The sequence below is a fragment of the Chinchilla lanigera genome, unplaced genomic scaffold, assembly GCF_000276665.1.
Source record: "Chinchilla lanigera isolate Chin_1 unplaced genomic scaffold, ChiLan1.0 scaffold00001, whole genome shotgun sequence".
Lineage (NCBI taxonomy): Eukaryota > Metazoa > Chordata > Mammalia > Rodentia > Chinchillidae > Chinchilla > Chinchilla lanigera.
Genome location: NW_004955402.1, coordinates 34,042,360 through 34,053,011, shown reverse-complemented (window position 1 = coordinate 34,053,011; position 10,652 = coordinate 34,042,360). Strand labels below are relative to the sequence as shown.

At 49.2% G+C, this 10,652-nt stretch overlaps 1 protein-coding gene across 1 annotated transcript in view; it reads left to right on the top strand.

Moving 5' to 3' along the window:
- The window catches only part of Smad7 (SMAD family member 7), a gene marked incomplete in the record, with an annotated part of 30,766 nt that overhangs the window by 5,938 nt on the left and 14,176 nt on the right, over positions 1–10,652 (top strand). Inside the window, 1 exon segment of the mRNA XM_013510569.1 lies at positions 3,547–3,621. Coding sequence (XP_013366023.1) covers positions 3,547–3,621 — 75 coding nt within the window.

Here is a 10,652-nt window from a genome sequence, read left to right as displayed (position 1 = left end):
GGGTGCGCCACCGCGCCCGGCTTGTTTTTGCCTCTTAACTTAGGCCTCTTTTAACTTTCCCAAGTTTCATTTTAAGCCCAAGTGATGAAAGAGTTCTGTTGTTGATCCATTCATTCATTGGGTTGTTGGTACATTCATTCATTGGTTCATTCATCATTGGTTGATTTGCAGGTGGAATGATGTGCCTGCCGAAAAACTAGAGGATTTCCAGCACAGTGCGGTGTTCTTCTGTGACTGGGGTTCCTTTGAATTCTGGGTTGGGTGAACCATGTGGGCAAAATTGAGGGCTATATTGATAATGACGGTGGTGTTGATGGACTCCTCTGACCCCATCAGTACTTAGGAAGCTCCAAACAGGTTGATAAGCCTGCGCTGGCTGTCTGAGTGAGAGCAGTTTGGTCAGACTTCCTCAGCAGTTTGAGCTGTGGTTGTTTTCCTGGCTTGGATTTTCAAAGGCTGTAGGAACAAACCTGTGTTGGAACAGCTGGGAGAAGGGGATGAATCTTTCCCTCAGGACCTTGCCCTTACCAGGGTGGTGGGTAATAGTAGAGGAGGAAAGCCAGGAGTGGCCTAGTGCCGCTGAGTATCTGCCAGCTTGGGCTATGCAGAGCAGGAAGCAGAGAGAGAGAGGCAGAGGTGAGACCCTGAATTTAGAGAGGTGTGTCTTTGTGGAGTTGTTTTAAAATTTTTTTATATTTGTAGGGAAGGTTTGGAGGCCTGAGCCCCTCTGACCTTTAGGAACCAGGCAGTAGTTTAAGGCCAGTCAGGATGCTAAAGATTGTCATCACCTCCCATGGCTTTCCTGGAGAAAGAGCCGTGGGATAGATAGGAGCTGAACTCTTAGGTTGTTAATATTTTGTTGTTGTTCCGGGAGTCAGACTCTGACCTTGCCAGGCAGGTGCTGTGCCACTGAGCTATGTCCCCTCCCACCCCGCCTTTTTTTAGTACTGGGAATTGAACTCAGGACTTTGTGCTTCCCAGGCAGGTTCTGTGCCGCAGAGCTATATCCCCAGCCCAACTTTTGGGCATAGCCCACCTCACTGGGTGGCCCCTTGAACAGGGTGCCTCAGTTTACCTGGGTGCATGTGAAACAGGTATACTTTGCTACCTCACAGGGGTGGTAGGGAGGCCTAATTAACGTTTGTAAATCCCTTCTGAGATCAAAGGCACTGGAGAAGGGCAGAGCACCATTTCATAAAAACGCTTGCGGTTGCCAGCATGGAGCTGGCTTACCTTTGATGTGAGGCAGGCTGACACCCTGCCTGTGGTCTCAGCTCTGCCCAGAGAGGCCAGGCTTTTTCTTTGAAACACACCTTGCCCTGGCTTCCAGCCAGCCAGAGTTGGGGGTAGTGGCTGTGGATAAGTCATCATGTCTAATGTAGGGGTGTCTTCTGTTTGGGGAGTGGGTGGAGGAGGGGAATGAGAAACGCGTCTCCAGAAAATGGTGAAGGCCATCGGAGTAGTTTAGAAAGTGCAGGGCATACACTGTTTAACAAGTAACTCCATTTCCTGGCTTCTATTGTTTTCTATTTGATTAAGTGTATCCTGTAAAGCTGTATATTCCTGTTAGGAATTATACTTTTCCCTGATGAAATGAGATTACACACAGTCCTCTCTATCCTGGCTTTGGCCAACACTCCTGTCTATACCCCTTCCCTGTTTTAAGGGAGTTCTTTTTTTTTTTCATTTTTGGGAGTGCTAGGGATTGGACCCAGAGCCTGAAGCATGCTAGGCAAGCATGTCTACCTCTGGGCAGCTCGCTCAGCCCAGGACAGTTCTTCCAAAGTTATTGTTCCAGCTATCAGAGAATGCAGCAGAGGGAGGAAGGATTAGAGAGAGAATCTTAGCATCGAGGAGGCAGACAGGATCCCAGAGACAGCTGGGGGCTATGTGTAGTTAGGCCTGGCTGCCTTCTCTCCTTTTGTCAGGTACTGGAGGCAGCAACTGCCAGGCAAGGGCTCCTCTAGGCTGTTGGCCTCTGGGCTGCTCTTCGATTTGGCTTCCTATTTGCCTGTGTTGCCAAGGGGCTGTAATTGGAAATCTGGTATTGTACACCAAGGGACATAAAGCTGGTGGCCTGGTAGCCTAAGGTGGGGGAACTGGAGTGTGCAGGAACCGACTTGGTTTGTCTAGGAAGCGCCATTCCTGAGCCAGTCTTTCCACATGGACTTTAGAAAGTTTAGCATTGGCAGTGGTGTGTGAGGAACTCTCACAGGGTCTTGTGTGTTTGTGTTGGGGCTAATTAGCAGTGGTGTTACTTCTTTTAATTGCTGGGAGGATGGTTGTAGAGTTGGCCTGTTTATCTTTATTAACGTTGAGGTCGCTGTGCTAAACACCTGAGAGAAGTCAAGGAGAAAGCTGGTCAGGACAGGCAAGAGTCTGACAGTAAAAAGTCAGTGAAGACATTGGACTGAGTGCCAAAAAGATTTTGTAGGCAGCCCTGTAGACTGGAAAGATTTCCACTGATAGAGGACTATGGACAAGACTGAAAGCAGAGGCTCCCCCAGCCCTGAAAAGTCCTAGCTTGATCTGGTGGTGCTTACTCAGGTGCATGTACGAGTAAAATTCAGAAACCTCTTGAAATTTATATAGTTGGCTATATATACTTTTGGTTTTTTTAAAATAGGATCTTATTGTGCAGCCCAGGCCAGCCTCAAAACTTGCAGCCTGATAGGTTTGCTTTACTTAGTTTGTATCTCAGTTAAAAAGGAAAAATCCTCAAGAACTGGGAAGTTTGTTTTAAAAGATGAGGACGAGTTGAGTACGGTAGGTACATGGTACATGCTTTTAATCCTAGGCTTCTGGGAGGCAGAGGCCGGAGGATCACAAGTTTAAGCCTAACCTAAGCAATTTAGTGATTTGCCTAGACTCTGTCTCAAAACAAAGCAAAACAAACATGCAAAACAAAGCTTGGTGGCGCTCACCTACAGTCATAACAGGAGGAGGCTGAGGCAGGAGAAACACCTTGAGTTTGAGCCCAGCCTGGGCAACGTAACAGGTTCAAGGATACCCAGTACTATATAGACCCTGTCTTAAAAAAAAAAGGCCTGGGGATAATAACTCAGGGTGAAGGTTGTGAGTTTAAACCCTGCTTACAGGGTGGAGATCAAGGTGAGACCTTTCTCTATGGGTATAGTAGAGAGGCCAGGGCTTCCAATCCAGGAGAACTTTTGCTCTTGGTAGGGGGAAAGACAACAACCAGGGATAAGGAAAGTATACCCCAAACCTCCTTTGACCTTGGGAACCACCTGGTCTCCTCAATGGGGGCTTGTAACACAAGAGAGATTCCAGCCAGTCTCTGATTGAGCCTGACTTGACTAATGATTACCTAGCTGCCCGCAGCCCAGACGGGTGACAAGGTGCTGTGATCTGTCTTAGGATGGGCAGCGAAGCCGAGCAGACCATTAATAAACAGCATCGCAGCCACAGGTCAGCCTCTTGGAATGTGTGGTCTCTCTTTCATGCCGTTCACAGTGTGCGTAAAGATGAGTCTCGGTGTTTTTTATTTGTGTATTTATTTATTTCTCTCCCTTTTTGAATCCGCAGCAGACTGTCCAGATGCTGTGCCTTCCTCCGCTGAAACAGGGGGAACGAATTATCTGGCCCCTGGGGGGCTTTCAGGTAAGATGCTTTCTCTTCTTTCCTGGCAGTTCCGAAGGTCTCTACAAGTTGCCATAGAGTGAAGGGTGCTGTGGAATTTATTCTCATTTTTATGTGCCTTAAGCTGGATGCATTGGGTGACTCGGTTGCCTTCTGCTTGTCATCCTGTGGTCCGTTATACATTAGAACCCCAGGCCAGTCCCATGGGTGGGGAAACTGGAGCCAGCTGGGGAACAGTTTTGTGCAAGACATGTTTTCATGGTTGTTTTAAGCAGTTTCTGGCACTTGAGGGACTTCCACTTGGTGACTTTGGTGTCATGAACTCATGCATTTAAGCTCTTTTCTTTGCTCTTGCCTGTTGTGCATCCCCTTGAAGGGATTGACCTGGTCTTGTTGAAGACAGATCCCCAAGGGCAGAATAGAGTTTAGAGTGGATCTTGAACCTTCCCTGCAAGTCCTGGTGACCCTTCCAGCTTTGTGCACGATTCTCCAGCACATGTCTGGGGATGTTGTGTGTGTGGGGAGTGGCTTTGGAGACAGTAGGTACTATAGCTGCTGTCAGCAAGGTAGGTTTTGCTTGAAGTTCAAAAGGAACTAACTGGCAGTGTAACTGGGAAGCATTGTATTCTTTTCTAAAGACATCGTATTTCTTCCTGTGTGCCATCATTAGATTTTCAAAGAACTAGCTGAAGCAAGAGAGAAAGTGACCTGGGGGAAAAACAAAGAAATTTTGCCAGAGTTCTGGGTGTCAGCGTTTTTTGCTGTGGGCCATTGGTGTAAGTAAGGGCGTGGTAAAGCAGCTTGGATGGAAGCAGTAAAACTGTTGCACACCCTCTTTCTTGGGATGACCCCCTTGACCAATGGGTCAAGCGTTGGTGCTGTGTCTTTCAGTTACGTTTCATCCCGGACAGTCTCCTCTCAGGCCCTTCCCTCCAGGATTTGACTTGCTGAGAATGTCTGTAGGGAGACCCTTGTTTGTTTTGGTTTCGGTGCAGTATATACTGTGTTATCTGAGACAGGGTATTGTTTATGCAAAGCTTCTAATGAGAACTGGCCAGGAAGAGGGACCCCAGAGGGGAATGGGCTGGGGGGGCAGAGGACCTTAGCAATTGAGAAGGGAGGCAGCAAGCACAGCCACAATGCGTGGACTGCATCTTTCCTGCTTTCGAAGGCTGACGGAGTTGAGAGAGTTCTTGAAAGAAAGGAGGACGAGGAGAAGAAAGAGCCACAGCAAAATAACACACTCAGGATGTTGTTAGATGGTTTTATTTTTTAAACCCTGGGTGTGCAGGGAGGAGTCCTGGCCCCTTGAAACCACATGAAATAAGCAAGGGAAGTGGTAGCTTTTGAAAGGGGCTTTTCGGAAGGTTTGTCTTATTGATAACATCTTGTCTGTCTCCTTTGCTGGAGGAAATGACGACACCAGGCTGAGCCACCAGCCTGAGCGCCTCCTCACCCTGCTCTAGAAGCCACACAGTGTGACCTGGGCAGCCCTTCTGGGATGGTTGGGCTTTGTGCTCCCCAAAGCTCTTCTAGTTCTAGAAAGGAAGTGTGTGAGGAGGAGGTAAAGCAAGCATTATCGACCCCCCGGCCCCCCCCCCCGCCCCTATGGTAATTGCAGCCACTTAGATTAATCCGGAGTTCCTAAGGAGGAGTAGTGTGTCTCTGAAGGGGTGGTATGGTTTAACAAAACTGCAAAAAGCAGAAAAAAGGGGGGGACCTCCACATGAAAGAGCATTTGTTTTGAATTTTAGCTCTTGATTTACTAATTCCCAAGGCTTCAAAGTTGGAGCTCTTTCTTCTTTCTGTGTGTAGTTGGAGCCATGTATTAATAATGTGCCGCGGGGGGAGGTGGTAGAAACTGCTGCTTGGGTTGGTGCCAGTGGTTTGGGGGTGTCCAGCAGAGAGCTGAGGAGCACAGAGAAAATTCTTCGGAGTGGGACGCCCCCAGAAGGTGATTTTTATGGCTAGCTAGCCCAGGGTAGAGGGTTTTATAAGTATCAAAAGTTAAGACCTCTTTTTCAAGAAGTTGGTGGTTGGAGCGGGGTGGCTTGGGCCTCATCTTTGCAGAGGATGAGGCAATGGGGTTGCAGTGGCAGGACCCCTCAGGGGAAGGGGTTAGCATAGCAGATGCGAGGGTGAGGGGTAGCTGGGCCTTGCTCGGGAACAGGACATCTAGGTGGGCAGCAGTGAAAACACCCACAAGGGATTTCTCTTTCCCCTCCCTTGAAATAACCTCTCTGAGTCTCTTTCACAGGCCCTGTGTGCTGTTTTCCTTCCTGTCCTGCCCTGGCTGAGACCAGGCTTAATGAATGGGGCTCAGTTTAGGGTGGGAGGAAGGTCGGCAGCGGGAGCCAGGGCTTGATTCTCTTGGCAAGGGAAGAAGGGAAAGAAAAAGCCGAATGTGAAAATGTGGTGCCTCGGAGGTGGGGGTAGGGTGTGCTCAAAGGCCTAGCCCCTTCTGAAGCTCAGGGGTAACTCCAAGGCTGGCCCTTCCCTTTCCTGCGCCCTTGCAGACGGCCAGCTCTGGTGGAAGAGGAGTGGGTGGGTAGGAGCTCTGCACACAGGGCTGCTGGCTGCAGACTGGAATTCCAGCCCTGCCACTTGGTTGGGGGGGCAGGGAGGACAGGAGGCCTGGTCCTTCGGGACTTGTAGTGAAACACACCCCACCTCTGCAAGTTTCCTCCGTCTGGGAAAACGGACATTTTTAGAAGGCAGTGACTTGGTTCCAGGAGATTGTACTTTCATTTCTGACAGCCGCCTCTCTCAGACAGATGGATTGCTCTGTGCAAGCAAGCCTGCGTGTGTGTGCGTGCATGCGTGCGCACGCGCCGCAGATAGACAGTCCCGTGTACAGACACTCGAGCGCACAGATGGCCTACAGGCAGGCTCTGGGATAGCCTCGGGTCCCTGTTCCAGACACCAGGGCATCCTCTTCATGAGGATGTGGCAGGGTTGGTATTTGTAGAGTGATTCTAAATTAATGATGTGGCATCCTGAGTTCAGCTCTCGGGGCATGGGCATCTTTTGAATGGCATGCAACTTCAGATTAGACTCTTGTTGTTTGGACCTGAAAGTGTCATGGCTCAGGAGGATCCACCTTGGGCAAGGTCTGATGTAACTGGGAGGCTTCTAGGTTCAGCTCAGTGGTGGAAAAGGAAAGGATTTGCTCCCAGACTGTTCATTGCATCGCTAGTAATGAAAAGCATGTGTTCAAAGCTGTCACCTTTGCAGCCTCCATCTGGAGTTTCTGTGGGGCTTGCTCTCCGCCTGTCTGCTGTCCTGGTTGGTGTGGGGAGAAGCATCTCACTTGTTCTAGGTTACTCAGATGCAGACTGATCCTCCAGCTGCCTTCTTGAGATATAAATGTCTGGGTGGCACTCTCTGGGCCTCAGTCCTGTGGACCTCCCCAGTCAGAGCAAGATTGCGAGCACAAAAGAGAGGTGTCCCTATGGATTTCAGGAGGGCATCGGAGACTGAAATATGGTCTGGGGATTGTGGGGAGAGATGAAGCAACTTCATCTGTCTTTGCAACCTACTTACTTGGAGGGACAGCATCCTTCCTACTTAAGGGAGGCCGGCTCCTTTGCTAAGGTCTTAAGATCCGTGGCTGCCTTTTGGTTCCCAAGTCTGAGAGTAGGAGTGTCTGAGTCAGAGTCAGCATCCATCTCTCCTGCTCTTTGATCCTTGCTGGCATTTTGTCTTAGCCTGAGAGAAGAGCCTTCAAAAATACCTATATAGGGGCTGGGGATTTAGCTCAGCGGCAGAGCGCCTGCCTGGCAAGCGCAAGGTCGTGAGTTCGGTTCCCAGTAGAAAAACCAAAAAAAAAAAAAAATACCTATATAATCTGAAAATGCCACCCTGGTTTAGTCCATGGCCGACTTGGGCTCAAACCAAGTAGCTTAGGAAAGATTGCTCCATCTGTTTTAAGAAAAGTTATACAGTGGCATGTGAACAATTATTTATTGTCTGGCTTGGAATTGTGATAGCAACTAGGAATCTGGGGCTGGGTGCCTGCGCTGTGTTTTCAGTGTGTCCTCCCCCTGCCTGGAACAAGTAGCTTCTGGTTTTACTGAGGTGCCATGGGGTAGCGGGGGGCACAGGACAGACTGAGATTGCATCCGAGCTGGCCTTTCATCCAAGTGACAAGGAACATGGGCTTTGGGGGAATCAGATGGGCCCGAACAGAACTTCTTCCTCATGCCCCCTACCACCTGGCCCATTGTGAGAACCGAAGCTAGCATAATGACCCCATGTGTGGTGCACACCCATACTCTGGTATAGACCAGTCCTAGACAGCAGCTCAGGCTGTTTACTGACCTCTTCTGTAGTGCCTGAGGTCATGTACCCACCCTGGAGAAGGATTCTCTTTTGTCTTGGAAAGAATGAGGCAGTCATGCAGGAGTTAAATGCAGGGTGACAGTATTTAAAGGTCTCTGGAGCACATTTGAGCTGCTCTGCCTGCCAGACTAGATGCGCTGCTGCTGCCTTATTGCATCCTGTCCCCAGGCAGAACTGGGCTGGCCATTGAGGAGGGAGGGGGCCAGGGGAAGGCCTGGCCCCAGTGGTGTAGCTTTTGGCTGTAGTCTAGCACACTGACTCCTCTCAACTTCACTTGGGCCTTTTCTCAGCAGAGCCTGGCTGTAGACTTCTAAACCTATAGGGCCTTTGGCAAGCTCAGAGCCAGGGGGCAGTGAGAAGAGAGGAAATGCCAAAGGATTCATGATCAAGTTGTGCTTCCTTTGCTTCTTTATTACTGCTGTTACTTATTCCGTAATACTGCTCCTTGCAGTATTACGATGGCCAGGCTGCTCTTGGTTCACTTCAGTGTAGGGCCTTGAACTTGCAGCACCACCTTTGAAAGAGGTGTCATAACCTAGCAGAATTTTGAAAAAGGTGTAGGGTGTTAGTTCCTGGACTTGTTTACACATTTGAATCCCTTGGGAATGAGCCTCTTTTCGAATGAGATTTTTACCTGATTAAAGAAACATTTGAGGGGAAAAAAGATGGTTAATTAATTGCACCTTCCCTGTTTTGCTTTCCTGTTGTGAGTGACATTGCAAAGGTGACCCATGGGACCAGGTTTCCTTTTGAAGTGATGAAAGTATTCTGGAATAGTGGTGATGGTGGCACTGTTCTGTGAATGTACTCAGTGTTACTGATGGTACCTCATAAGCTACGTGCATTTTAATATAATTTTTAAAAAAATGACCAAGGTAGCTTTTAAATACTGTATCCACATGTTTGACAACTGAACACTGACAGTGGAGAGGAAAGGCTTCTGTTAGGTCTTAGGGCTACTGGTGGGGAGATATGGATATGCTTGTTTCCATAGACCCTTGAGGCCTCTTGGGGCGTGTTGCGGGGGCTGGGCATAGTGGTCTGGAGAGCTGGCCAGGAGGATCCTATCTCGCAGAAGTATTTTACCTGAACAGTAGGTGCATCTCAGTGTTGAATTTTCAACCTTCTTTCCATGTCACTTGCAGAAGTAAGGATCAGGGAAGTTCCTTTCCCAAGCCTGAGCTTTTTACAGAGGGAAGTGAGTTAACTTGTTCCCACCATGCTCCAGACTGTGTCCTCTGGGTTTGCCCAGCCCAGGGACAGTGAACTATGATGGTACAAGGGCTGGCTCCCACAGCCAGCTGCCTGGACCCTTCATGGGCTGCTGGAGCCCCCATCCATGCCACATCTCCGTTGCGTTCTGGGGTAGGCGGGTGACTGCCCGGGTGCCCTCCCTTTGCAGGAGCCTTGTGAGAGGATACTGTAAGTGCGGCCACTGGGAGGTCACCACTGGCCCTAGCATCTTTCTTGCTGGGGATTGAATGGCTGGCCCAGCATCTGGCCGCCTGCCTACTGTCACACGGAGGCTTCCTCTCCAGGCTATTTTCAGCAGGAAGATATTATTAACTGCTGAGGCACAGTCCTCAATTTAGTGGCTAACATACCAAGAAAGCCACATTCGCTTGATTTCAGCCACTCTGCCTACACACGTTTGCTCAGGTGGGGGGCCTGCCGCCTTGCAGCCCCTCTGCCTCTCTCCGTGGGGTCACCTGAGTGATCTCAGCCCTGGGCCCTGTGGAAGCTGCCTGTGCTGTAGAGAGAACCAGGCTTTTTGTGAAGCCCACTGTTAAAAGGCAGAAAACGACAGCATTTATATTCTAAGGTGGGGGCAGTAATAGGGATGGGCCCTGGCTGGGAAAAAGAACTTCTGATGGAGTTCAGGACAGTTATTTAAAACAGTGATAACTTTCACCTTGTCAGTTAACAGGAAATATTGGGACAAGACAGGAAATTGCATCATCCCTTTTTTGAGAAGAACTCCAGAAAAAAGTTGTTCCTGAAAGATAGTGGCTAGGAGACGGCTGGCCCTGGATGGATTTCTTCCCCCATTCCCTTCCACTCCCACTAGAACTTTTAGGCCATTTTCTTTAAGAAAGAGGCTGTGTGAGAACTTTATGTTATTTTTATTATTTAAAAAAATATTTTACCAGCAGGGTCACCCTCAGTCGAAACGTTAACTGCTGCCTTATTTCCCGGTTTGCTAAAGAACCTTTCATGACTTTCTCAGCTTCCTTCCCCAAATGGCGAGGCCGAGCAGCTCTTGGCTGGAAGCTGATTTTGGTTTGGCTGTGCAGTCCTCAACCTCGAGCCCCGCCCAGTGTCGTTAGCTCAGTTTTAACTTGCAAAAAAAATTCTTGTTTGTTGGTAGGGTAGGTGGGGATTTACTCACGGCCCGGCCTGTATGTAGCCTTTTCACCTTGACGGTGCCTGTTCCTAGCAGCCCTGTGCGGCTGCGGGCAGCATGCACCTCAGGTTGCCTTTGTTTTTAAGCCACTGTGTTCCCTACCCCACACCTCTGGGAGGTTTTTTTTGTCTCTCTCTCTTCTTGGTAGTACTGGTGGTGGAACTCCAGGGCATGCTAGGAAAACACTGTCACTGAGCCAGACTTCCAGCACTTTATTGATTAGTTGATTGATTGCAGTATTGAGGATGGAACCCCAAGGCCTTCAAATTGAGCTACATCTCCAGCTTTGCTCTTTTCTTTTCCCTTT